This window comes from Cygnus olor, chromosome 14 (assembly GCF_009769625.2).
Source record: "Cygnus olor isolate bCygOlo1 chromosome 14, bCygOlo1.pri.v2, whole genome shotgun sequence".
Classification (NCBI taxonomy): Eukaryota; Metazoa; Chordata; class Aves; order Anseriformes; family Anatidae; genus Cygnus; species Cygnus olor.
In genome coordinates, this window is record NC_049182.1 from 6255601 (window position 1) to 6281846 (window position 26246).

Sequence of the window (26246 nt, forward strand, 5' to 3'; positions counted from 1 at the left end):
CCCTCCTTGCGCAGGCGCGGCGGCAGGCCGGCCGGGCGGCGCGGTCAGCTGAGCGGGGTGTCACGTGACTGCGCGGCCCAGGGAGCGCGCCCGGCCGGGGCCGCTGCGGCGGGGGGCGGCGGCGAGGTGCGGGGGTACGGGGGTATAGGGGGTGTACGGGGTGTACGGGGTATAGGGGGTGTACGGGGGGTGTGGGGTACATGGGGTATATAGGATATGTGGGGTACGGGCGGTACATGGGGTATATGGGATGTGGGGTGTATGGGATACATGGGGTATATGGGGTGGGGGGTGTATGGGATATATGGGGTACATGGGGTGTGGGGTACATGGGATATATGAGGTATATGGGATGTGGGGTATATGGGCTGGGGGGTATATGGGGTAATGGGGTGTGGGGTATATGGGGTACAGGGGATACATGGGGTATATGAAATATATGGGGTGTGGGGTGTATGGGGTATATGGGGTACAGGAGGTACATGGGGTATATGAAGTATATGGCGTACATGGGGTATATGGGGTGTGGGGTACATGGGATATGTGAGGTATATGGGGTGTGGGGTATATGGGGTACGGGCGGTACATGGGGTATATGGGATGTGGGGTATATGGGATACATGGGGTATATGGGGTGGGGGGTGTATGGGATATATGGGGTACATGGGGTGTGAGGTACATGGGATATATGAGGTATATGGGATGTGGGGTACATGGGCTGGGGGTATATGGGGTAATGGGGTGGGGGGTATATGGGATATATGGGGTATATGGGGTGTGGGGTATATGGGGTACAGGGGATACATGGGGTATATGAAATATATGGGGTGTGGGGTGTATGGGATATATGGGGTATATGGGGTGTGGGGTATATGGGGTGTGGGGTACATGGGATATGTGAGGTATATGGGGTACAGGGGATACATGGGGTATATGAGGTATATGGGGTGTGGGGTGTATGGGATATATGGGGTACAGGGGGTATATGGGGTGTGTAGGGTACATGGGGTGTGTGGGGTGTGGGGGGGCACCCTGCAGGGGCAGCTCTAGGGGACGGGGGTGCTGGCAGCCTGTGGGGCGCTTGGGGGTGCGGTGCGGGGGCTGTATGGGGTGCATGGGGTGGGTGGGGTGCATGGGATGGGGCGCGGTGCACAGGGCGCACGGAGTGCGTGGGGTGCATGGGTTGCGATGCGTGGGGTGCAGTGTGGGGGCTGTACGGGTTGTATGGGGTGCAGTGTGTGGGGTGCGTGCGGTGCGGTGCGTGGGGCACGTTCAGAAGGGCATCACGGCGGTGGCAGCGCCCCGCTGAGTCCCACCGCGATGGGCTGCAGGCAGCAGCGTGCTAAAATCCGTGGCTGGGACGCGCCGAGTTCCCGTTTCGTCCCGTTTGGCGAAGGCTTTTCCCGGGGGCTGCGTGTCCTGCCCGGGGTGCGGGATGTCGGGGACAAGGGGCTGGCAGCGCCCCTGCCTCTGCCTCTGCTTCGTGAGCCGCAGCAGGGCCGCTCGTGTGCGTGGGGGGGAACGCACGCGTGAAGGTGGCTGGGGATTCGGGGTCGGGGTGGTGCCCGGCTCCGGGCTCCGCTCCCCGTAGCGGTGAGGGCCCCGCGTGCTGGGTTCGGCTGCCTCGGTGCCCGGCAGCAGCCCTGGCTGCTCGGCGGAGCCTCCGGCGTCCCTGCCCTGCCCGATGACGAACGGCTTCTGCAGCTCGCCCTGTGTAAACTGCCGCCGCGGCTCTCCCAGCTCCCTGCCTGCCCGCTGGCTTTGTGAGCGGCTCAGCCGGCTCCGGGCACGGTTACGTGGCCGGGCTGCGAGCGGCGAGGCTGGGCGGGGGTGATTTCTGCGCTGCCCTCAGCCTGGGAGCGCGGCTGGCCCGGCTCTGCAGGCTGCTCTTGCACCACGCTGCCGTAGCTGCAGGAGGCGAAGCGGCGACGCTGCAGCCCGTTGAACCTCTCCGGAGCAGCGTGGCCAGCTGGGATGCGGAACAGACGTGGGGTCTGCGTTGAGTAAACGCCCTGGGTCCCCGCTTCCCCGCTGTCAGGGCTGCCTGCGGCTCCGGACCTCTTCCCTTGGCTCAGGGCCGGCTGCTCGCGTGACCCGGGGGCGCGTGCGGAGCCGCCCCGCAGGAAGCGGAGCCCGGCTGCGGCGCCTCTGCCGCTTCCGCTCGGGGGTGGGACGGGGCAGGCAGGGCTCGTCCTGTCTGGGGACCCTGGGGTGGCCCTGGTGGCACCCAGCGGGAGCCCTGCGGAGGCACCGAGTCAGCGGGCTGCGGGGCAGGAGGCTGGCCCTGCTGCGGCACGTGCTCGCCCGTCGCCGTCACCTTTCGCCTGGGGACGAGCGGTGCCTGCGCATCCCCGGAGCATCCTCCTGAAGGGTCGTCCAGGCAGGGGCTGCAGCGGAGCGGCCGCGGGAGGGGAAGGAAGAAGAAAAATCCTGCACGCGGAGGCAGAAACGGAGGCAGGAGGGAGGTCGGGAGGCCTCGGCAATGCTGGGCTGGGTATGGGAGGTGGCAGGGAGCGGTGGCTCTGTGGGGACAGCGCTCGGTGTCTGCGTCTGGTGAGCTGGAGCGACGGCCAGCAGCTGTAGGGTTACCTCTTTTATGAGATTTTTGTCTTTCCCTGCCTTAAGGATGAGGTGGAGACTGTGCTCAGGTCTCTCCTGCAGCCCTGTCCTCCTCCCCTGTTGCTGCTCCCGTGGATTATCGTGGGTGGGAGCGGAGCCGGGTGCGTGGCGCGGTTCCCCGGTGGCGCTCGGTTTCCTTGCGGGCCTTTGCGCAAACACGGGAGGAGGTTTCAGCTGAAAGCGGGTGCTGCCCTGGGGCTCCCGCTGTCTTCTCCGAGCTCTGGGAGCTCGCCACTGGCTTTGCCCTTCCCTCGGACGTTCGCTGGTGTCTTAAGAGGAAGCGAGTGCTGGGTTGGGAGCGGGCTGTGCAAGGTCAGCAGCAGCTCCTTGGGGTGCGTGCAGGAGTTAAAGCAGCCCGTGGCTCGTCAGCTGAAGCCGAGGGGCAGGAGCTCCGTTCGTGGGGCTTGAAGGACTTTGTGGGGCCTGCAGGAGCTGGGTTTGGGCTGGAGCGAGCGCGCTGGGCTGCGCTGGGCAGCCCCTTGGTCCCGTGGGTGCGTCCATGTCTCCGAAACCTTTGGGGTGAGCGGTGTGCTGTCTGCATGGGGACTGTGCCCCAGCCTGGTGGAGCACAATCAAATTTTTGACTTGTAACTATCAAAAAATCTAAAAAAGCACGTTAGGAAACTTTTCTTTTCCTGGTGAGAGCAAGGGACACCCACGCGGGTGTGCCCGAAACGGGGACACCAGCCCGGAGGAAGAGCCGGGGGGGGGGGGCAACGTGCCCTGGGTCCTTGACCTCGGGGCACGGCGGCTGGCTGATTGCTGGGGCGGGCAGGCTGCCCTATAAAAGCCCTGCGGGAGCGCTGCCTCCGGCACTAGCAGCCCGTCCCTCCCTGCCATGGCTGATGCCAAGGAGCCCGGGCCGGGGGCGGTGGAGCTGGGCTCCCCTCCTGCCCCTGACGCGGCTCCGTCCCCAGGGACCATGTCCACGCGGCGCCTGCGCAGCGAGGACTACAACGACTACAGCTCCACGGACGTCACGCCGGAGGGGAGCCCGCCCGGGGGCATCAACGGCTTCGCGCACCCCGAGTCCTACCAGCGCTTCGGGGAGACCAACGGCACCACGTGAGTGCCTCCTCCTGCCCTCCTGGGCTTTCTCCGGCACCCGGGGGTGGAGGGGAACAACCGGTGGCTCCGTGCTGCTGTGCCGGAGGGTGGCGGTGGGGCCGTGGTTTGGTGGATTTGGGGGATCCCTCGGGGTGGCGGGGGCTGCTGGGACTGAGCAGGCAGCTGCCCGGCGTGGTTTGGCTCCCCGGTGATGCTGGGCTCGCTGCCTGTGGGATTTCACGTGCTGGGTTTTGCCTGGAAGCTGGTTTTGCAGACGTCCACCCAAAAGCTGTTTGTGAACTAAAAGACTGAAGTCTTCACCTCCAGTCCTCCCCAGCTCCTTCCGTTCCAGTTGGGTTTGGTGGATAGGGTCTGGGCCTTGTGCACGTTTGCCCCAGCTTCGCGGAGCAGCATTTGGCCCCCAGACAGGCCCGAGGGCCGTGTCTGTGCGCTCTGGGTGCGTGCTTCTGCCCCGGCGTGATCTCGGCGTCTCCCATCCCTCAGGTGGTACCAGACCCTGATCCACCTCCTGAAGGGGAACATCGGCACGGGGCTGCTGGGGCTGCCTCTGGCTCTGAAGAATGCCGGCATCCTGGTAAGGCAGCAGCTCGCAGCCTGTACGGCCTCTGTGCCCTCTTGATGTGACGCCCGTGGGCCCCGGGTACGCAGCACGCACGTAACGAGCCCCTCGGCCATCGGTCCGGTCCTGTGCTGTGGGGCCACGGAGTTTTTCCCTCTGCAAGGCTTCCCCTGGTGGCTCTGGCCGTGTCGAGATCAGGGGGTGCTCTGGTTCCTCCCGCCTGGGTTTCGCCTGGGCTCGGGTACCAGGTGCTGTCTGCACGTAAGCCCCATCCTGCGGCTCTGCCTTCGGCCGTCAGAGTGCAGCCTTCCCCCTCTCTTCCCCGGCAGCTGGGTCCTCTGAGCCTGCTGGTGATGGGCGTCGTGGCCGTGCACTGCATGAGCATCCTGGTGAAATGCGCCCATCACTTCTGCTACAGGTAAGGAACAGCTCCTGCGGCTCTCCCAGCCCTCCCACCAGCCCCTGTCAGTTTTCTGAAGCTTCCCAGTGGCAAGTTGCCCATGACAAAGCCTCAGCCGGGCCCCTTCTGGGGCTTCATTCACCAACTATTTCCCCGTTAATGCCACTGTTTGCCATGGGAGCCAGCAGATGGGGCTGATGCCTCTCCTCTCTCTCTGTGCCGGGCAGATTCCAGAAGCAGTTTGTGGACTACGGAGGTGCCGTGATGTACGGGCTGGAGTCCACCCCCAGCGCCTGGCTGCGGACACACGCCGTCTGGGGAAGGTACCTGACCCCCCGGGCAGGGCGCTCGGCTGCTGGGGTGGAGGAGCCGGCCGGTCCCGGGGCTGTGCTGGCAGACCGGGGCCAGGGACGCAAAATGGTATTGGGGTCACCAAATGGTGTTCGGTCACCTGCCCCCAGTGCTCGGTGTCCCCCCCTGGAAGGTAACGCTGGGGATATTTGATTTAGCGCTGTCCCCAGTCGGATGAGTCCCAAGGGATGTGGCCTTGCTTCAGCGTGGTACTGGTGGGCTGGGAGAAGTGGCTGCAGCGTGACGAGGGGGTAAATAACGCCCACAGCACGACTGCCTCACCTCGGTAGTCACCGAAGGGACCTCCTGGCACTGGGGAGCATCTTCCTGGGGCTGGTCCTGACCCCGTTGAGGGGCTGGGAGGGGGGACTGGAGAGCCTGAGGCCTGCGAGGTTAGAGGGAGATAGAATGCTCTTCTTCCAGTCATCGAGGACAAGTGACCTGCACGTCTCGGCCTCCGAGGAAAGGAGCATCACCGCCATGTTCGAGGCGAGCCCCCAGGCAGGCCACATGCGCTCCTATTTCCAGGTTACATCTCTAACAAGTGGTCTTCTCTCTTTCCTAGGCGTGTGGTGGGGCTCTTCCTGATCCTCACTCAGCTGGGTTTCTGCTGCGTGTACTTCGTCTTCCTGGCGGACAACCTGAGGCAGGTGAGGCTTGCTCCTGCTCTGTGAGCAGGCGGGGAGAGGCCCCCCAACTTGGCTGGGTGGCGTGGAGGAGCCTGGGCTGTGCCTAGCTCCCGTGTCCCAGCCCTGTCCTTCACAAAAAGTCTGGTTTCTGGGGCTGCAGCTGCTCAGGAAGGTACGAGTCCTGTGTCCGGGTGTTTTGGAGGGCGCCATCTGCCTGAGGGTCCTTGTTTGCTCCCCGTGAAGAGGTGTCGGAGCTGCCTGTGTTGGCCAGGAGAAGCTGAGGCCCGTTCCTGGGGAGGGAAGGCAGGAATGGGGTGAAAGAGGAGGAATTGTGCCTTCGGTGTCGTGCCCAGCTCGGCTAATTGGTTTATTGATACCCTGTGAGCGAGCAGTGTGTGATGGCCACTGGGACCTGGCGTGAACCTCTCCACTCCCTCGCTCGGTCCGGTTTGCATTCCAGTTTTTTGCCTCATCCCACGGCTCTGGAGGTTAATTACATGGTGTAGCGAAGAGTTTCCTTCTGCCGGGCGTCGAGAGGAAAATAAACAGAAACCCTTAGCCTGCCTGGCTGCCGGGCTGTAAGAAGCTGGCAGCAGGTCCGTGCCTTGCGGATGCTGCTGAGCACTGTTCCCCCTGCATGCTCCGATTCTGCTCTTGCAGTAGCAGTCTGGTCCCTACCACCGTGGCAGTGCCTGTTGTTAACCCTTCTCTGTTGGTTGCTTTGGGTTCATTTTTTGATTTTTTTTTCGAGTGGAGAGAGGGGAATGTTGCTCGTTTCTGTTTGTGGCGGGGAGCAGTGCGTTAGGCAGGGAGCGAGGGTGCAGGTGGTAGCTCAGGCACGGTGCCTCCGTGCTGGGCAGAGCTTTGGTTTGGAAAACTGCTTTGGAGCAACAGGGATCTGCTTCAAAACCACTTGAAGACCTGCATTGCTTTGATTTGAATCAATTAGCTGCCTCTGAAAATGAGTTGGGGTGGTCATCCCAGCCACCTGGGGTGGGCTGCTGAGATCCGCGGCTGTCAGACCACGATGGGGTTCCCGGAGCATCCCTCTGCTTCCCCAGGTCGTGTCCGCTGCCAACGGCACCACCACCGACTGCCACTCGAACCGGACGGTGGCCCTGACCCCCACCATGGACTCCCGGCTCTACATGCTCTCCCTGCTGCCTTTTGTGGTGCTGCTGTCGTTCATCCAGAACCTCAAGGTCCTGTCCATCTTCTCCATGCTGGCCAACGTGGCCATGCTGGTCAGCCTTGTGGTCATCTACCAGTACATCGTCAGGGTACGTGCGCTGTTGCTGCGGTTCCCTGGGGTTTACGGGGTGGTGGGGTTGTGGTGGCGTGTGGTGAGGGTGGAGCGGGGCTGTGTGGCGCTGGTCCTGCGGGCATGGTGGTTGCCCTCTGCCCCGTGGGGCCGTGACGGGGAGCTGTGGGTACGGGCTGCATCCTCCCTGCCTCTCAACTCGGTGTGGGCTTTTTTTTCCAGGACATTCCCGATCCCAGCAACCTGCCCCTGGTAGCAGCCTGGAAGACCTACCCTCTGTTTTTTGGCACGGCCATCTTTGCTTTTGAAGGCATCGGGGTGGTAAGTCTCGGCGTGTGGCAGCGGGGCTGCCTGCACGGGAGGCTCAGCCTGCGCTCGGGCTTGCTGCGGGACCCTGTCCGCATTGCAGCTGTATTTGCAACTGAGCTTCCCTGACAGCAGCCCGAGCTCTGGATGATGCCGTTCGCTCCAGGCTATCTCTTGGAGCTCGTGTCTCAGCCTTCGTTGCTTCCACCTGAGGCTGGAGGAGCACAAGCTCCGAACCTCAGGAGGCTGGTTGCTGCTTTGAAGGGGGCTAGGCTGGGCTCTCCTGGGAGCTTCACTTAGCTCTGCTGGCTGACCTGTGCTGCAGGAGGCATCCTGGCTCTTGTTCCAGGCTGAATCCTGAAGCGGGGGGCCGAAAAGCATGGCACGGTAAAATGTCGTCCGCTCCTCCCCACCGTGCTGGGAGGCAGCGTGACTTCCCTTCAGCAGCCACACGGCACGAGCCTGCTGCGGAGCTGGATTTACGTGTGCCTCCCGTACGAGGTGCTGGAAATAGAGCAGTTGCGGAGAAGGCTGGGTGGGTGGAAGGCTTAATGGCTCGCTGAGATGCTGTGGGTTGTTTCCGGGAGCTCCCTTCAAAGGAGAAAAAAAATGTTTTCATCTCTTAATATAAGCTGGCTATGTAAACACGGGGCTGGAGCGTGCCAAATCCATTCCAGGAGTAGTATTTACAGAATGCTCTGCCCAGGACAGAGATCTCTTGCTGGCAGTGAGGCGCACGCTCTTTCTTCCTTGCACAGCTTGGAGGTGGGGAAGCAAATAAAAGCTATTCTGGTCTTGCCACTGTCTCTCCTTGAAATCACCACCACCCAAGGACAGCTATAAAAATGTTTGCTGAAATTCTTGAAGCAAGTACTGGTAAAGATGGGGCATTGTCCCTGCTCCTTTTTTCTCCTCTGTTTTTTTTTTTTTTTATTGTCCTACCTGTTTGAAACCTGTCTGTACAAACTTTAAGGGAGAGGAAAAAGTGTCACAGCCTTTCCAGTGTCTGCTGGGGAAAATAAGATAAGGGATCAGGACAGGCCCATCCCAGCGGGTACGGCCGTGCCGCTTTGGGGTGCGGGGTGGGCAGCATCGCCCTGAGGTGCTGGGCTCCCGTGGCGAGGCACACGGTCCCTTTGCTGGGGACTCACCATGCCAAGCCCAGAAGTCTCAAATTTGAGCAGAGGGTCACGTTTCCAGTGCAGCAGGTTTCCAGCTGGGGTCTCCAGGCTCGGTGCAGAGGTGCTGTGCTCAGCCGTGGGGCTGGGGGTGCAGAGGAATGGGGGAAAATTGCTGCTTCATCCTCCTCCTCCTCTCCCAGGTGCTGCCTCTGGAAAACAAGATGAAGAACCCCCGGCAGTTCCCGCTGATACTCTACGTGGGGATGACGATTGTCACCGTCCTGTACATCAGCCTGAGCGTGCTGGGGTACCTGCGCTTCGGGGCGAGCATCCAGGCCAGCATCACGCTCAACCTGCCCAACTGCTGGTGAGTCCCCGCGGGGGGCCGGGGGGCCAGGGAGCAGCCATCCCGGCTGGGGATGGCACCCCTTGGGTCACCTCATCTGGGGGAGTTGGGGAGGGCCAAAACTGGCCAGAGAATCTAGTCGAGACGTTGAATACAGCCCCTGGGTGGCTGTACCAGGTGATCTGTGGAGAGCACCAAACCACTTCTCTTCCCCAAATGAAGCACGTGGGAAAACTAAACCCAAAGCTGGGAGCTCCCGGTGTGGGTGAGACGTGGTGGTTTTGCCCATGGGCTGTGTTTCCCTGTTTGCAGCCCCGGAGCTCGAACTCCCACTCCAAGCTCTGCACCCAAGCACCTCAAAGCTCATCACGAGCTGGGGCTTTGTACGCGGATGCTGTGGCCGTGAGGGTGCCCCTTCCCTTAGGGGCCGAATTCTGCAGCTCCTCCAACCTGCCTGTCCTGCAAAGCCTCTCGTACGGCTCTGGCAGCTCGCACCAGCGCCAGCCACCGAGATGAGTTAGGAAATGGGGGGGGTAAAGATGTGGGACTTGTGGGAACTGCACACAAGTGTCAGGGCAAACTCCTTTGCCTCACCTTCTCTGGTTCCTCGTGCTGGCTTTCACCTCCCTTGGCCACTAATGCCCCCGGGGTTAGGTGGTGCTCGGTGCAGCGGCTCCGTATCCATCCTGGAGGAGAAATACCAGCAGCTTCTCTTGCCTTTGTGACGAGAAGCGTGGAGGCTCTTTGGCATGCAGATGTTGGGAATAAAGGCCTTTCCCAGCTTGCTCCGCTTGGGAATATTTGAGAAGGTCTTGCAAAACCCCATCTCTGTTATTTCTCACCACACGCTGCCCTGGGGCCTCTGCCTGGCAGGCAGGGAGGAGGCTGCAGAGAAGCTCGTGTCCTCCGTGTGCCGCAGAGGTGCCGCTTGCCCAAACGCATCTCTGTGTGTTGGTGCGGAGCTGGGGCTGAGGTTTGGTCTGGATGCCATGAGGCTTCTTGGAAAGCTGTCCTGTGGCAAAATGGTTTCTCGGGATGCTACCAGGCTGGTTAGGATGGCTGTGAAGTTTAAAAAGTTTCTCTTTGAAGTCTTCGCTGGCTTTAAATCCGTCAAGAGACCGAAGTGAGAATTTAAACAGAAGTGCCTGTCCCCTTCCCCAGCCCTGTCCTCTGTTCGGTCAGCAGCTGCTCGGTGCTGTGCTCTGTGACTTGCTGCCTCCTCCCCACAGCCCAGGCAGATTTGGGCAGGACTCAGATTTTTGAGTCACTGCTCGATTTCCACATCCTGGCCTTCTAATGCTGCACAGGCGTGGGTCTGGGGCAAGCAAGATCCTATATCAAATGCGTGTTTCTAGGAGTATCTTTCCGTCAAAGTGGTTTTCTTGGGGGGGAGGCACGTAGGGAGAGCAGAAGAAGGGAAGCAGGGCACAGGGAAGCCCTGGAACATGGCAGGGCTGCCCCTGGGGAAGGAGTGCTGCGGTCTGTTGTGACTCAGAGCATGAAACACTTCAGTCATCGTACCCGTTTCTTCCTGGCAAAACATTTGATGGAGGCTGTAAACACTGAACTTGGAAATGCGTTATCTGTCTTGTTAAAATAAGGGCTGGGAAACTCAGGCTAAAGCCTTGAACGCTGTTTTCACCTGCATGCCTTACCCCATGGGTGATGGTTGAAGGCCTGCTCTTGACATGGGTGTTCTGCCAGTTCTGCTTTGCCAGCGGGTTTTCTTCCCAGCAGTAAAAAGGCGCCGGGCTGCAGCAGCTGGTCAGAAGGGCTGCGGGTGAGAAATCACGGGGCTTGCCTGCAGCGTGGGAGACAGGGCAGGGATCGTGGAGGAGATGCTGCAGCCTTGCTCCCCTGTAGCCGTCGCCTGGAGGTCTCTAGGAACATGTTTGCTGAGCCTGTTGGCAGTCGTTGAGATAGGGGATGACTAAGGACTTTTCCAGCCTCGTTTCTCTACGACCGCAGCTTCCTCGAGCGAGGAGTGTGTCGGTTCCCGGTGCCCAGGTCTAACCACAGCCTCCCTGAAACACTGTGCTGCTCTGCAGAAATCCTTCCTCGCAGCCTAGCAAGGTTGCCTCACCCCACCATCTGAAAAGGGAAGAAGCCCTGCAGCCAGGGGGGGGATGCTCGGTTGCGTACGGCCGGTTGGAGGTGTGTAATGGCAGAGCTTACTGTCAGAGGAGGGTTTCCCATTTCTTGCTGAAATATCTCAGGGCACAGCTTGTCAGGATGACCTGGTGTGGCTCTCCTGGGCAAGCAGGTGGCTCTCCAGGTGGAGAAGCAGTGCCTCTCCAGAGCCCACTTGCACCTGAGTTTTCTGTGGGTCAAGGCTAGCCCTAGAGCTCTTCCTCTTCTTGGTATTTAAGCTGCCCTTTGAGCTCGGTGTCCTGGCTCCTGATCTGTGCAGGATCAGGACCCAGCCTTACTTGGTGCCTTTTTTTAATAACATCTCTTAAAAATGGATTGCCTTAGAGCGCTTTATTGCTTTACAATGTTCACTTCTTGAGAACGCAGCTATGGGATGTGCAGAGCATGGGATGCGTGGCTCAAGGCTACCGTGCACTCAAGTCGTGCGTGGTGCATGCTTGGCCAAGTGGGTGCCCTCTGCACTCTTCTGATAGCTTCGCTTTGTTTGCCTATAGAATCGCAGGATAATTTGGTTTGTGGAGGGTATCGTGAGGTCAGTGGGTCCAACCACCTACTCAAAGCACAGTCAACGTAAATTTTGAATGTCAGTAGGGATGGAGAGTCCCCACCTCTCTGGGGCCATGTTCTGGTGCTGAGCCACCCCGTTGGGCTGCAGCTCTGTCTTGCTGCCTCTGGTACCTCTGCTGTGCAGCTCAGAAGAGCCTGGCTTTGCCTTTTCCATGCTCTCCCATCAGGTAGCTGAAGGCAGTAATAATATCCTCCTTAACCTTCTCTTCATGCTGAACGAACACAGGTCTCAGCCTCTCCTTACACGTCATGTGCTCCAGCCCCAGCTACCTCAGTAGCCTCCCCTCAGCTTGTTCTGGTAGCTTCGTGTCTGTCTCGTCCTGGGGGACTGGACACAGTGCTCCAGCTGCAGCTTTACAAGCCCCGATTCCTGCTTGGTCAGCATGTCTTGACTCAGGGAACAGGTAGGGCTGTAGGTGATGTAACCAGATATCGCTCCTCTTTTACAGAGTCTTGTTCTGGCTGCCGGGAAGCTCAGGGCAGAGACGGGAGGGAGGTGGCTCTTTGGCTCTCCTGCAGCCACACTTGCCCCCTGCTGCATTATGCAGCATTATGAAAACAGCTGCTCCGTAGTTCTATGGAGGAGATTGAGCTGCAGGTGGAAGTGGTGATGTGTGCATTGCATTTGCTTTGTAAGCCCAGACTTATGCTGGCAGTGCAGTCCTCCCCCTCTACTCAGCAGTAACTGAAATCAGTGAAATATTCATGGCTGGAGCTGATAAGCCTCTCAGAAGGTGTTCTTTATCTCCCGTCTTAAGGCAGAGAATAAATTCCCCCTGGCTGTAAACAGGGAAAAGAGCTTTTTCCCTTTCTTCAGCTCAGAAGCAGGATTTCGCTAGTGAAGTTCAAGGGGGCCATCGCCTCTGGGGATGGGTGATAGAAGGAACTTCATTCTGGGTCACCGACCGAGAGTCGGGGTTGCAGTTTGCAGGCAGTATCAGTGCTATCTGCCATGTCTCCGGTGAGGACTGTTTCCTAACACTTGAGTATCTGTGTTAGGAAATGCTTGTCCATGCCTGGCAATCAGGAAGAAGGCCACCCTGTGGCACTGCAGACCTTGCAGTGTCATCCTGGTCAAGTGGAGAGGGCAGCACGGAGCCTGTATCACTCCGTTAAGTGGTGACATACCTGGAAGGTGTGTTACGTGGTGTGGTCAATGGCAGTGCTGCACACAGGAGCATCTACAGAAGTAGACGGGTGCCTTGACGTGTCAAGGGGCAAGTTAGGCTCCTATACCGTGGGCAGAGACATGTTGGCCATCCCTGTGCCTTTGTTTTATTTTTTGAAGTGGCCCTTCACATCTGTGCCCAGGACGTTTTTCAAGGGGAAGCAACGCTTGAGGCTGCTGGCCTGCTGTTTCCTTACGCAAAGCCAGGGCTGAAACCCCTAATTAGGTATGGGCTTGGAGGTTCTGCTATCTCTGGCACAAGAAGTGTCTCCGTGGAATGAATGCATCACCCTTAATTTGTTGGGAGGGTGTTTAGAGGAAGAGACAGCTAGGACACAACTCCTTGGCAGAGTGCTCCTGCTCTGCTTTTTGCTGTTGATGCCACGGGGGTTGGAACAAGAGCGAATCTCACTGGTCCCCTCCTTCTCGTTTGCAGGTTATACCAAGCTGTCAAGCTGCTCTTCTCCTTTGGGATTTTCTTCACGTACGCTGTGCAGTTCTACGTGCCCGCCGAGATCATCATCCCTCCCCTCGTCGCCCGGGTGTCAGAGCGCTGGGGCTGGGTGGTCAACCTACTCCTCAGGGTGGCCCTGGTTAGCGTGACCTGTGAGTAGAAAGCAGCCTGTCTGAGAGCCTTCGTCCCTCTGCGTGGGAGCGGTCTTCTCTGCAGAGGGGTGGCGAATGTCCAAATTAATTTAGAGGAGCTATATAGTCCCATTGAGCTTTATATGACACGTCCCAGCAGCTGGTCTGGTGTGTGGGCAGCCCAGACCGGAGCCTGCTGGACCTTTGGAAGGGTGTGGAGCTGGCAGGAGACTTACCAAGCCCCACGTGCTGGCTGAACCAGCACGGCTTGGAAGTGCCTTCTGCTCCTCTAGCTTTGAGTTGAGATCTTGGAAGGTTTTTCCTGGTGTTCTGGCCAGATCTAGAGATGTCATTCCTTCTGGGATGCCTCTTTGAATCTTCTAGCTTCTCTGGGGCCTGTAGGCTTCTCCCTGCAGAATGATGCACAGCTTTTGGGGCAGTGCCAGTGCACAGTCTGACATTGCTTGTTGATCTGCCACAGTTGTGGGAGGGCAGTGTTTGGACCTGGCTGGTTTGGGAACCCTGGAGATGGCTTTTAAGATCTGTAAGTTTTCAGAGATGTTTCAGCCTCCTGGAGGGCTGTAATGTGCCCCGACTCTGAGTCTGCAGCGCTGAGGTGCAGCCCAATGCTTTCTGCAGAAGTCATTGTGTGCAGCTGCCCCTATGCTTTTAAAGTTCAGCTGAATACATGATTTTAGCAGGTTGGGAAGGAGGTTTGACCTATCTGCCTTCTTAAGGGAGAAAATATGAGCTGGGAACGATAGGTGTGTGGAAACTTAAGGGGCACTAGGTCACTGAAGTACAGGATTATCTGATTTTTGGCTGACTTTGATTCCTGCAGGCTAAATGCTTGCTGTTCTCAGCACAGTTGAGATGCTTGACTGAGCTTCCAGGCGTCATCCACCAAAAAAAGAGCATTTCTGTGCAGCGTGATGCTGCTGATGCACCGGAGTTGAGCACCGGAGACCTGGCCCCGCGTTCCAGTGGCTCCGGTTTGGGCTTGAGCAGGGCGTGGTACTAACTGGGGGGTGGGGGAGCTGCCTGAGAGCAGGGTGCTGCTGCTTTCCGAAATCTTAGTCATAGAATATCCCAAGTTGGAAGGGACCCACAAGGATCACTGAGTCCAACTCCTGGATCCACACAGGACCACCCCAAAATCAGACCGTGTGTCTGAGAGTGGTGTTCAAACACTCCTTGAACGCCAGCAGACTCAGGGCTGTGACCACATCCCTGGGGAGCCTGTCCCAGTGCCCGACCACCCTCTGGGTGCAGAACCTTTCCCTACCACCCAGCCTGACCCTCCCCTGTCCCAGCTCCATGCCGTTCCCTCAGGTCCTGTCGCTGTCCCCAGAGAGCAGAGCTCAGCGCCTGCCCCTCCGCTCCCCTCGTGAGGGAGCTGCAGGCCGCCATGAGGCCTCCCCTCAGCCTGCTCTGCTCTGGGCTGAACAAACCAAGCAACTTCAGTGCCTCCTCACACATCTTCCCCTCCAGACCCTTCCCCATGTTTGTAGCCCTCCTTTGGATGCTCTCTAATAGCTTTCTGTCCTTTTTATACTGTGGTGCCCAAAGCAGCACGCAGTGCTGGAGGTGAGGCCGCAGCAGGCCGAGCAGGGTGGGACAACCCCTTCCCTTGACCCACCAGCAGGGCCCTGCCTGATGCACCCAGGGTACAGCTGGCCCTTTGGGCTGCCAGGGCACACTGCTGACTCGTATCCAACTTGCCATCAACCAAAACCCCCAGATTCTCCAGCCTCTTGTCCCCCAGTCTCCGTACAGCCAGGGTTGCCCCAGGCCGAGCCATGCTGGTGGCGGCCGGAGCTGGGTTGGGGCACAGAAAGCAGCAGGGCTGTGCTGGGCGAGGGGCAGGCGCCTCCCCCGGTCCCTTAATTGCTCAAAGCTCATTTTGAGAAGAGCCACCTTTGATCTTTTTGCCTTTCATTTCCTCAAGAAAGGGAGGAGGAAAACCTCTTCATGTCCAGCTGGAGAGCAAGAGCGGGGGCTATTTATTCTGCCATCTCCTCCCCTTGCATGGGAAGAGCTGGAGCCAGCACAAAGTGGGGCCAAAGTGCCTGCAGCGAGCGTTTGATCTTGTGTACTATCCCTCCAGCGTGGTGAGGGATGAAATCCCGCTGTGCTCCAGCTCCCCAGCGCTGGTGGTCGAGCTCGGGGCCGCCTGCGGGTGTTGGGGTGTGCCTGGCCAGGGGAGCGGAGGGTTCAGCGGGTTTAGGCAACAGCAGCAGTAGTGCCCCCCCATTTGGGGTGGGGAGGCAGCTGGGCGTTGGTAGAGGGATGCTGGTTGCTTTGTACCTCCTCCCCTTATCTTTCCCCATAAGAAATCGCTGTGGCTGTTGGCGAGGATAAAAGCAATTAGGGGGGCTGCATAAATATTCATCATGTGAGCGTGTGGCCGCAGAACAAGCCCGCATCATGGCTTTTGGCTTCCAAAGAGAGGATGCACTTTGGTGTATGGGTGTCTTTCAAGCTTCAACTTCAAAACCAGCACACTTAAAAACCCTTTGAATTAATATCTGTGGAAAGCGTGACCGTTGCCCCTGGAGGCTGAGGGCTGCAGCTGGTACTTCAGCTCTGCCTGTTGTGGAGGTGCATTAATCGTGTTTGCTTTGAGCCCAGAGAGTGGGGTGGGGTGGGCTGAGGATGCTGTTAGCGGCCGGCTGCTGGAGCAGGGATGTTCCTGGTGGCAGGGACCCTCCTGTCCTGTGTCCCCTTGGAGCTCTGTCCATCCAGCTCACCCCTGAATTCACTCCGCTTGGGGCAGCTCGGAAGGGCCCGATGCAGTGCGACCACAAATCCACCATCTAGGCTCTTGGAGAGCATTTTGGGGCAAGCCCGAAAGGTTCGAAATGCCCAGCAGAGGGCATTGCCCAGACATTCCCTTATTTCTGCCTCAGGTCTTGGTGGTGCTGGCATCGAGCTGTTGTGTGCGGAAGCACTGCTGTGCCTGGCACAGGGCTGGAGGAGCTGGCTTTCCCTGGAGCTGGGTGCGCTGGTGGGAGCTGCCACTTGCCTGCTGACCCCCCTGAAAATGCAGCATGCCCCAGTGATTCTGTTAGAGACCTGCTGGCTGCTTTGTTTCCATGTCTGGGGTGTGAGGAGCCCTGATACAACCCATCTCCCCTGCGGCTGTAGCTGCCACAGGTCTAAGGTCTCCTTAGTCTAAGCAATAAATCAACCTATTTCTTTTTGTCGTTCTGATTAAGTGCTGAAGCCTGCTTTTCTTGCAGAGGATGCTCTTCTGTCATGCAAAGCTCTGGCTGCCTTTTCCTGAGGACTTGGTTTGACCAGAAAGCAGTAGCAATGCGCTCAAGTACAGAGCTTGCCCGCAGGCATTGCTCCCAGCTGCAGAATGGGACCTTGCCCACTCTTTATTTTATATGCTCTACCCAAAGCCTACTGCTGCGGTACCCGGGTGCTCTGCCAAGTCCTTCTGCACTTTTCCCGGTGAGGCAGGCTGCGAATGCCGTTGGTGGCTCTGGGTTTTGTGGGCCATGGCACCAGGAGGAGCCTGGAGCTGCTGTGGTGGTGGTGGTTGGAAGGAGAAGGCACCGTCCCCATTCCTCCACCTGCCCTGAGCACGAGGAGAGGGAGCACGAACGTGCGGGGGTTTGCAGCCGCTAATTGGAAGCTGGAAGAAGTCTCCCAGGGGGATTTTCCTTGGCTGCAGTTTTTATGGGACAAATGTTGCCCCTCCAGGCTGTGCTGTAGGTGCTCCGGGGGTGGAGAGGTTCTAAACGCTTGCAAACCACACGGATTTATTCAGGGGTGGGGGGATGCGGCTTTTTCCTGCCGCCTTCTGCTTTAGTGGGTTTTCTGAGGCTTTACAGCTCCCCAGGTGCGAGGCAGAGACCTGGGAGGTGCGGGGGAGCGAGTGCTGGCTCTCCTGATGGGGCTGGGGATTCTTCTGCAAGCAGCATCCATTTGCTGGGGTATCTCTTCAAAGTTCAGTGTGTGAGAAGGGCAGAGGTATCATGCAGGTAACAGCATCCCTGCAACGGCTTTGCTTGCTTTGATTGGGGTAAAAGAGGGGTGGTTTGGAGCCGGCCGTGCTCCCTTCACACCTCACTAACCGTCCTGTCCACTGCTTCCCCAGGCGTGCTGGCCATCCTCATCCCGCGCCTGGACCTTGTCATCTCGCTGGTGGGCTCCGTCAGCAGCAGCGCCCTGGCTCTCATCTTCCCCCCGCTGCTGGAGATCGCCACGTACTACGTGGAGGGCATGCACCCCCTGGTCATCGCCAAGGACGTGGCCATCAGCCTCATCGGCTTCGTGGGCTTCGTGGTGGGGACGTACGAGGCGCTGGTGGAGCTGGCTACGCCCGCTGCCGTTATCAATGCCACCAGCGTCTTGGTGCAGTGACGGTCCCCCTGGCCCCTCTGAGTGCTCTGCTGGGGGCACGAGGGCCAGGTGCTGCTGGGGATGCTCTCCCTTCTCTCCTGCAAATCCCGGTGGGTTTGGGACGGGCCTATCTGGCTGGGGAGGAGGGATCTGGCCCTGGCTGGGGCAGTGCCTGCCTCGGGGGCAGGTGACACAGCAAAGCAAGCCCCCTCGGCACTCCTGTAAATAGGCATTTTGGGAGGGGGAGGAATCCTGGGCATGTAGATTTTATTTTTATTTTTTTAAATCCCAACCTTTCCGTATTTCCCCCATCCTTTCAGTCAGGGTGGGGAACAGGGACTGCTCTTCTCCGTGCCAGTTTTCTTTTTCTCCCTTTTCCCACCCCTCAGCACTTTATTTTGTGGCAACAGAGAGACCTCAGCTCAGGTTGGAGAGCGTGGAGCTGCCTCCTTGCCCCGGCCCTGTGGGGGTGGAGAGCAGCATCTGAGGTGTGGAGCATCCCAGGGCCAGTGTGGGAGCCCCCAACTCTCCCACGATGGCACCCCTGGGTGCGAGCATCGCCGGTGGGCACAGGCTCCTGCTGTGCCCCCGCTCTGTTTCCAGCCCTCTCTGGCACCGAACAGAGAGGGCTGGCATGGAAGGGTTTTGTTCTGTTTCCTAGCGCACATGTCCCACGCACGGTTTTTCGGAAGCATTAGGATTTCAGGTGTGCAGAGCCCTCTCTGCACTGCCAAGCTCTGCCAGGGGGCCGCGGTGTCCCTGGGGCTCCGCGTGCTGCCCGCGCCGCAGAAACCCAGCGCCTTGTTTACAGTGCCCGAGCTGGCCCCGGTGCGCTCCGGCTGCCTCCGCAGTCCCTCACTGAATGTCAAATCCCAAAAAAAAGAAAAACAGCGTGGGTTTTTCCCCCCTCTTCCCTCCTGGTCCTACTCCCTCCCTGGTGGCATCCTCTGCTGCAGCTCCCGTGCCCAGGAGGAGGCGGCTCACTGGTGCTTCTCCCTCTGCTCCTCTTGCTGCTTGCGTTGTGGCCGGTGCACGGGCTGCACCTGGCTCTGTCCTGCCACGCTGCTGCTTTCCTTCCTCTCGGGGGGGGGCCAGTCTCTTCCCTGGAGCGTTTCCTTGCCTTTCTGCTGCTTTTTATTTTTTTTTGGGGTGGGGGGTGGGGGGTGCAGATGAGAGCAAATGCATTCTCCATCGGATGTCTCTTCCTAGTGGTGCAAAGTGATGTTGGCTGAGCTGTCCCTCTGGGGTCCCTTGTCTGGGCTCGACTCCTCCCTGCTGACAGCATCTCCCAGAGGCTGGGAGCCTTCAGCACCGTGTGCCCTGCAACCACCTCCCCGGGGCTGGGAGAAGGCAGGAGGAGAAATGCATTGCCAGCAGGCTGTGTTTGTTCATCCTCCATGGATGGTGAGCAGGACATGGGGTTACTTCTGGCATTTGAGCCGCTTCCAGGAGGGGAAGGCTGTGCAGAGCAGCGTGTGTGCAGCTTGCAGGAGCTCCAGGGCACCCCGCAGGTGGGAAAAGTGCAATATCCGTGTCCTTTGCTGTGTAGTGACCCCAGCTCTGCCTCTTCCCGGGCTGGTACCAGCGCTGGTGCTGTGCAGGGAGGGTTGGGCAGGGCTCGGCCATGAGGCTAGTGCACCTGGGTTGGGTTTGGGTGCAGAAGTGTCACCCTCCCTGGCAGGGGACATCTGCTACGTGCCCCCAGGGCGCTGGGGGTACTTCTGCAGCATTAACCGTTGTTTGGTGATTTTTTTTTTTTTTTTGGTGTTTTATTGGGCTGAGGCACAGTGGGGGGTGAGCAGGGGTGGTGGGACACCGGGAGGACCTGGCAGGGGCCAGGTGTACACAAAAACTTGACACTTGTGTGTTGTAGGCTGCTCTGTAACCGGGGGAATCGTGTAAATATGGAAGTGATTCACGTACGTGTCGCGTGCCTATGGATATTGTCAGTGCGGGTGGCTGCCCAGTGGAGGAACTGGTGCAGCACCTGAATCATGTATCTCACTTTAATCAATAAATTGGATTTATTTTTTACGTGAAAAAAGCGATGGGAGGGGGTTTCTCTCACCTGTGCGGGCGAGCAGGAGGTGTGGGAGAATGCGAGGGGACTCTCATCTGGGCTGCACGGGGTAGGTGTGGGGCAGCGGTGTGCCAGGAGCACCAGGGACTTGCTGGAGCTTTTGGGATCCATTTCTCTCTGCAAATACCACCCAAGCACAAGGCTGAGGGTGCCAGTGTGCAAAACAAGCTGGGATATCCTAGTTATAAGGGAATCAGAGTTACCATATGAACTCATCATAGTAAAAAAAAAAAAAAAATCTTTTAATACTTTCCAAAAAAACTCGATGAAACAAAAATTACATCAAACAACCAACTGAAGAAAACCTTTCACAAGAAACAACACATTCCCGAGCACAGGGACGTACGGCAAGCCCTCAGTCAGTGCCCGTCCCGCGTTGGGGACACCGCGGGTGCAGTTCATGGCACAGGGGCTGGCCCTGCAGTCTTCTGGGGACACACCAGCCCCAGGGGTGGCAGGGCTGGGTACTGCTGCAGCCAGCTGGGGCCCACCAGGGCTGCGGGGATGTCTCTGTGCCTGCAGCCTCAGGGCAGGCTCCCTGGTTCCCAGCACATCCCAGCTGGGAAGGGTCCGCTGGCTGCTTTTGGTCTGCTCCCTGTGCCGTGTGCCTTGTTGCTTGTTTTTTTTTTTTTTTTTTTTTTTTTTTTCCCCTGTAGAAATGGACGTTTTTTTTCTTGGACAACTTTTTGCCAAGTGAGGACGTGCTGGCGGGCCTGGCTGCACCCCCTCATCTCTCAGCCAGCCTCGGGCTCATGGGGAGCAGACACAGAAGAGGGTTTGCACCAACCGAACCATCCCACCAGGCAAACCATCGCCCTGACGCGAGTCCTCGGCGCCAGAGCTGGCTGCAGGGTGCCGCCTGGGGCTGGGCAGTGCTAGTCCTTCTCTGCCTTCTCCTCCAGGGCTGCTGCGGTGCCTGCTCTGCTGCTCTCTGGGACCAGGCAGCCCAGGCTGGGAGGAGATGCACGGCAGCGTCGGGGGAATGCTCCGTGGCAAGGAGGCCGGTTAGTCACTGGCATCCCGCAAGCACCCTCCGTGTCCCGGTGATGGCCGGAGCATTTCCCCTCCGTCCACAGCAGGAACAAAAAGATCCAGCCAAATCCCAACCCAGCGCAGGGGGAGATGCTGCAAACTGGGGCGAGGGGGAACGCCAGCCTCCCTCGGGGTGGCGGGGGACACGCGCTTCCCTTCTCATCTCGAGGACGAGTCCCTCCGTTAAAACATCACCTCCTCGCAGCTGCCGTAGTCGCTCTCCACCATGTCGGAGCCCTCGTAGTTGGGGGGCGGCAGGGGCTGGGCGCGGAGGCTGGGCTGGTGGTGGCCCACCACCTCGCAGTCCGCGTAGGACGGCTGCGCCACGCTCAGCCGCATGCTCACCCGCTTGTAGCCGGGCTCGGGCTGGTACGGGACCCCTTCGCCCTGCACCAGCTGGGCCGGGTAGTAGCTGATGGCCGTGTACTCGTTCTGGCACTGGGAGGCTCCCATCTCCACGGGGCCCAGCGGCAAGAAGTCCTCCAGGTTCTGGTTGCTGTAGCGGGGAGGGATGGGGGCCCGCTTGTTGCTCTGGTCCAGCGGGAAGGGGAAGCCCCCGTACAGAGCCACCGGCTCCGCGTCGGCCGGCGGAGGGGGCGGCGGGGGGAGAGGAGGGTGGGAGGAGGAGGCGGGGGGGCCTTGGATGATCTCGTAGTGGGAATACTCCTGGACGTCCGAGGAAAGGTACCGGGGCGGCCAGTAGGTTGTTTCTGCTGGGTAGACTGGAACAGAACAGAGCTGTGTTAGCTGCGGTGCGTGCCCCAGGTTGGGGTTTTCCCTCTCCTGCCCTCCCGCTGATTCCTGCTGCGTGAGCCTGAGCCTGCAGGAGATGTGGCAGGGGGAGAGGGGAGCCGTGGGGACTGGGGAGCTGCAGTGTCTGCCTCGGGAGAAGATGGGATTTCAGGGCACCCTTACCTGTGCTGGGGCAGTGCTCCCACCAGGCTTCTGACACCCCCCACTTTAGCACCCAAATGACCCACTTCAGCATGCCACACGGATGCAAGAAGCTTGCACAACGAAGGGATGGTGCAGAGCAAGTGATCCACTGGATCTCTCATTCCCTGTACTTCGCTCTTGTGAGCTCTCTTCTGGCAGCTGTCCTGGCTGCTGAGCTCCTGGGCAGGGACAGAGCAGGGACCCGGCTGCCTGGAGCCGCGTTTCCCTCTGGTTGTAATCCCTCTGGCTGTGGGCATTGGTGTGAATGGCTCCACTAAAACTCACGCTGACTTTTAGGATCTTAACTATTCCCCACTGGCTTCATTATCCCCTTTTATAGAGACTTTTGACCCTGGGCATGTAGGAATCCAGGCCATGCATTAATGGATTCCCTGCTGCTTGTGTACGGTACTGAGCAAATTAAAGCTGAAAACTGGGGTGTAGAGGTGACATCTGGGGAAGAGAAGAACCAGTGAAGGGACTTGGGCAGCTTGGGCAGCGTTCACCCACATTTTACTTTGCTCTGCCCGACACCATTGCTCTCCCATGTTTGCAAACCTGTGATGCACTTCACAGGGGTAAAGGGGCCTTGCGAGAGCAAGCCAAAGCTGCGGCTACTGACCCATCTCCTCCCTGGCCCAGGTGCACTTGACAAAGGACTCGTTGTCGGAGTTGGAGGGGGGCGCGGCGGGGGGCAGGTTGGGCGCCACGCTGCACACGATGGTGCCCCGGTGCTTGGGGGCGTTGGCCGAGTTGAAGGTGACGAACTCGGGGGTGCCGCTGGCTTTGCGCTGCTCCGGCGTGGCCCGGTCCAGGTTGTTGTGCGCCGTGTCGCCGAGGATGTTGAGCTCGATGGGCGGCACGGCTTGGGTGCCCACGCCCACGCTCTTGGAGAACTCGCTCTTGGAGAGCAGGTCGGGGTCCTCCCGGGCCACCGGCTTGTGTGCCTTGGCGCGGTGGCGGTAGCGCTTGCGGATGAGCACGAAGGCCACGGCCAGGATGGCCACCCCCAGCACGCCGGCCACGATCTCGGCGATCTCCGCCGGGCCCACCGCCCACTGCGTGGGCACGATGGCGGGGGTGATGATGGGCTGCGTGCAGTAGTCCCCCTGGTAATCCGACGGGCAGATGCAGTGGATGGAGCCCTGGGCGCTCACGCAGCGCCCCGCGTTGCGGCACGGGTTGTCTTGGCACTCCTCGGCCAGCTTCTCGCACCTGGGAAGGGATGGGGACAACATCAGCCTGGGGAAGCGGCTAAAGCTGCACCGTCCTGTTCAGAGCTCTGGCTTACACCACCTGGGGTGCTCCCTCTGGGCCTCTGTCTCCCTTGCCAGCCTCTGTGCTACCCGCCTCTCCTGGCAGAGGACAGGGATCCTTGCATTTACAGTTTTCTGAAGGAGGCTGAAAGTTTTGCAGGTTGGTCATTTTTTGGCATTTTATGGAGCATATGCAGAGCTGAGACTGAATTCTCCGTCCTGCTTTACACCGTAGAACCTAAACATTCCCCTTTCTCACTCCTCTGCAGGACAGGGACTTTCCCTTCCAGCAGTAATTATCTCCCCATGCTAGGGGGAATATGCACTGGTTGATTTTCCTTCCTTTTTTTTTTTTTTCCCTATTACTCTTACTGCAGAGACACAATGAAGTTTTCACTTCTCTTATTTCTTAGCCATTGTGTTACGATGCGCGAGCCAGCGTGTGTGCCATTTCAGGTATCACACTGCCACCTAATGCCCGGATACATTCCTTTATCCAAGAGTTGCAGTAATGATTTCTGCCTTCATATTTGTTCAGAGCACTGGTCACACCCCAGCTAAGTGACTCGGGCAGGAGGAGGAGCTGGGCACGGTGCTGTCTGAGCCCACGCGGGGCACCTCTGGTGGTGCCGGGCTGGAGGCAGGGCAGGGTGCTTAGGGAGGGCGCGTGGCTGCGGCGGGTGACACCAAGCAGCAGAGCAGCCTCTGGGCCTGGTTACTTCTCCAGCTGCGGATATTTGGCAAGCGCTCGCTGACATTTAGCGTAGGGGAAACATATCCATGCTGTAACATTGCTGGTGAGAACTCCAAAGTGGTTTTAACCATAGGGTTCAGCCAAACACTGTGATGCCCGGTGATAACAGGCACCAGTAGGACGTCATGTTCCCAGCCCACCATGGGAGCCCTCCTGGCCTTGCCAGACCTTACCTTTCGCCCAGGTACCAGTCGGGGCAGTGGCAGGAGTAGCCGGTGGCAGAGAGGATGCAGGTGCCCCCGTGCAAGCAGGGCTTGGAGTCGCAGGGGCTGTCCCCTAGCTCACAGCGCTCACCAGAAAACAGCCCGGAGCAGATGCAGGTGTAACCTGGAGGGGTGAGAGGGTGCCGTAAGGAGACCGCATCCGCATGGAGGAACTGGTGAGAGCAGTGTGGAGCAGTGCCCGGCACTGATGGCACAAATGGAGGGCCTAATCCAGCTGCCTGAGCACAGGTGCTTGGTGCTGCTGGATGTTTGTGGGGCACCCAAACCGTTCTTGGAGGGCTGGCGCCTACATTACAGGACCTGGAGTAGTTGCTGAAGGCTTTGGGCACTGCAGAGCTGTTTAGAGAAGTGAGGCCTGCTCTCTCCTGACACAGCCCCTCTCCTGCCAGCACACGGCTTTACTGCACGGAGAAACTGGGGGACAAACTCAGGTTAAAGGAAGGGGAGCCTGGTGGGCTGCATCAGCATTTCTGGCCCTGCTAAACGCAATCCCGTGCAACCTATTGTTCTCTGCAGCCTCGGTCCTGCGAGTCCTGGCGGTGCGAGGCACCTGTCTCGGCACGCCTGGCTTCTCCTGCCTGCAGGAGGTGATTGGTCACGGCCAGAGGAACCCGGCACACCTGGGGATGTGGAGGGGCTGCTGCCGCCTGGGTTTTGGGCTGCTGCTTCGCGTAGCCCTGAAAATGGGAACATCCCTGGCTCTGCTGAGCCCCTGCCAGTCCCTCGGCTGGCGGTGCTGTGCAGGAAGGTCAGGCTTGCCACGCTGCAGCATGCTCCAAGTCTTGGCTGCTCAGCCACAAGCCAAACTTCCCCGCTTTTAGAGCACAGTGCGAGCAAGGGCAGACCTGTTCCCACACGCGTGCCAGGGGCTGTGCAGCCAGGACGTGCCGGTGCTCGCTTGGCAGGTGCTGGACATCGCCCGTGGGGCTGCGTGCGCACAAACACACGTGTTCCTGGGCGCGGGGCTCGCCTGTGTTCGCGCTGTGCTCCTGGTTGATGTGGTGCCTGGTCTGGCTTTGACCCTTTCGGCACAGACGCGTTCTCACATGGCTCGTGGCCCACCCGGGCTCGTTTGCCCAGACGTGCCTTAGCCTGTGCGGGTGATCCCATGCCTTCGGTCCCCGGGCAGAGCTCTGCACAAACTCGTGCTGCGTGCCCGCGGTGTCCAGCAGTGAGCCCGCGGGGCTGCAGGAAGCCGCACACCCCGGCTAACCTCGCAGCTACGGCTCCCTCCAGCAGCCCCTGCCTTGCAGAAATGCCCTGTGTGATCCTGCCGGGGCTGCATCCCACAAGAACCCTGCTGGGCAGCTGGCCGTTTGCAGGAGAGGCTGTTCACACTGGGAGGAAGCAATGGGAAGGGCGCTGGGTGATTATTAACGAGGGAGGGATTTTTTTTTTTTTCCCCTCTGTATCCTCTCTGCAAAGCTTGCAGGTGCTGCCTTGACCCACAGCAGAAGTGAGTTTTCACCTGCAGGGCTTTGAGCCTCTTCCAGCCCAGCCAGAGGGGATTTCCAGGCAGAGGGTTGCAGGGGTAAGGCTGAGGCACGAGGGCCAGCCAGGCTAACTGTTCGGCGTGGACGCAGCTTGCGTCAAACGAGTTCACCTGAACCAGGCAGCTGCTGAGTCGGCAGGGCTGGGGATCTTGTTCCCAGCGGCTGCGGGCAGGGCAGGAGGAGCTCTGCTCCCTCCTCCGGTCCTCGCTTGCTCACCGGGCAGGGTTTGGGATTTGGCAGCCAGCCCGAGGAGCACAGAGCTCCTGCCCCACGCCGCAGCCTGCAAAGCACCCACTGCCCTGGGGGTGCCCATCTTGGATGATGGGGTGCTGTGGGGTGCGGCTCCGCTACTGTGCTGGCAGCTGGGATGTGGGTGCAGGGCAGCGGCACGAGGGGGGAGCTGGGAGGGGGTCCTTGCCCTGGGACCACCGCACACGAGCCCTGTTTGTGATGCAGCTGGTGGGAGAAGCCCTCTGACAGGAGGACGGGGCAGTGGGGAGTGTGTCTGGAGCAGAGCCTGGTGCCAAACCTCTGCTGAGCACCCGCACCCCGCGTTAACCTGCCACTCTCAGATGTGAGCTTGCTGTTTTCCCCATATCCTTTCCCATAGCCCTGGGGGGTCACTGAGTGCAGTGGGAATAGATGAAGATCTTGGCTTGTTTCTGCCCAGATACCATCGCTGCATGATCCCATCTCGCCCAATTCCGACCTCACTAATAGCTCCTTAAGCAAAGGGGATGTAGGGGGGGAGGGTGGAATTTCTATTTGCGTCTGAATTTTTGGCAAAGTTGCTCTCTCCTAGGTCATGCGCGTTCCTTAGAAATGTGCTCCTGCTCTCTGAGCCACGGCCCACTGCTGAGAGCCAGGAGGATGATCTCATGGCCCCGGCTGCTCGTGCACTGAGCCAGCTATCCCTTGAGTTCCCCTGGGACCGGGGACCTCTCATTCAAGAAGCCCCTTGCACAGGGACAAATGAAGAAGTTGTGA

The 26246-nt window shown here is 59.3% G+C and overlaps 2 protein-coding genes across 4 annotated transcripts in view; one reads left to right on the forward strand and one right to left on the reverse strand.

The window, feature by feature from the left end:
- LOC121077762 (proton-coupled amino acid transporter 1-like) lies at nucleotides 1–17909 on the forward strand. Of its 3 annotated transcripts, none has more exons than XM_040573236.1 (11): nucleotides 1–126; nucleotides 3537–3684; nucleotides 4171–4261; nucleotides 4576–4664; nucleotides 4874–4969; nucleotides 5563–5647; nucleotides 6688–6906; nucleotides 7110–7208; nucleotides 8515–8681; nucleotides 12983–13152; nucleotides 17240–17909. In XM_040573236.1, exons 2-11 carry the CDS (start codon nucleotides 3542–3544, stop codon nucleotides 17503–17505), a joined length of 1425 nt encoding a protein of 474 aa, XP_040429170.1. In that variant the 5' UTR covers nucleotides 1–126; nucleotides 3537–3541; the 3' UTR covers nucleotides 17506–17909. The 3 variants fall into 3 exon arrangements, with proteins under 3 accessions (XP_040429170.1, XP_040429172.1, XP_040429171.1); XM_040573238.1 differs by having other exon boundaries at nucleotides 42–134; XM_040573237.1 differs by lacking the exon at nucleotides 1–126 and adding an exon at nucleotides 1478–2465.
- Nucleotides 17910–19789: 1880 nt separating this feature from the next.
- FAT2 (FAT atypical cadherin 2) overlaps nucleotides 19790–26246 on the reverse strand; it is a 56084-nt gene continuing 49627 nt past the window's right edge. Inside the window, exons 22-24 of the mRNA XM_040573235.1 lie at nucleotides 23716–23869; nucleotides 22155–22747; nucleotides 19790–21318 (exon numbers count right to left, since the gene is read on the reverse strand). Of these exons, the coding sequence (XP_040429169.1) occupies nucleotides 20780–21318; nucleotides 22155–22747; nucleotides 23716–23869 (1286 nt within the window). The 3' untranslated portion in view covers nucleotides 19790–20779. The remainder of the gene's footprint in view (nucleotides 21319–22154; nucleotides 22748–23715; nucleotides 23870–26246) is intronic.

Bases quoted from the DNA above. Each gene is read 5' to 3' on its own strand.
- LOC121077762 (XM_040573236.1), top strand. From the start codon at position 3,542: ATGTCCACGCGGCGCCTGCGCAGCGAGGACTACAACGACTACAGCTCC. The intron at 4,665-4,873 runs GTAAGGAACAGC...TGTGCCGGGCAG, and splicing joins GCCCATCACTTCTGCTACAG to ATTCCAGAAGCAGTTTGTGG. The intron at 13,153-17,239 runs GTGAGTAGAAAG...CTGCTTCCCCAG, and splicing joins GGCCCTGGTTAGCGTGACCT to GCGTGCTGGCCATCCTCATC.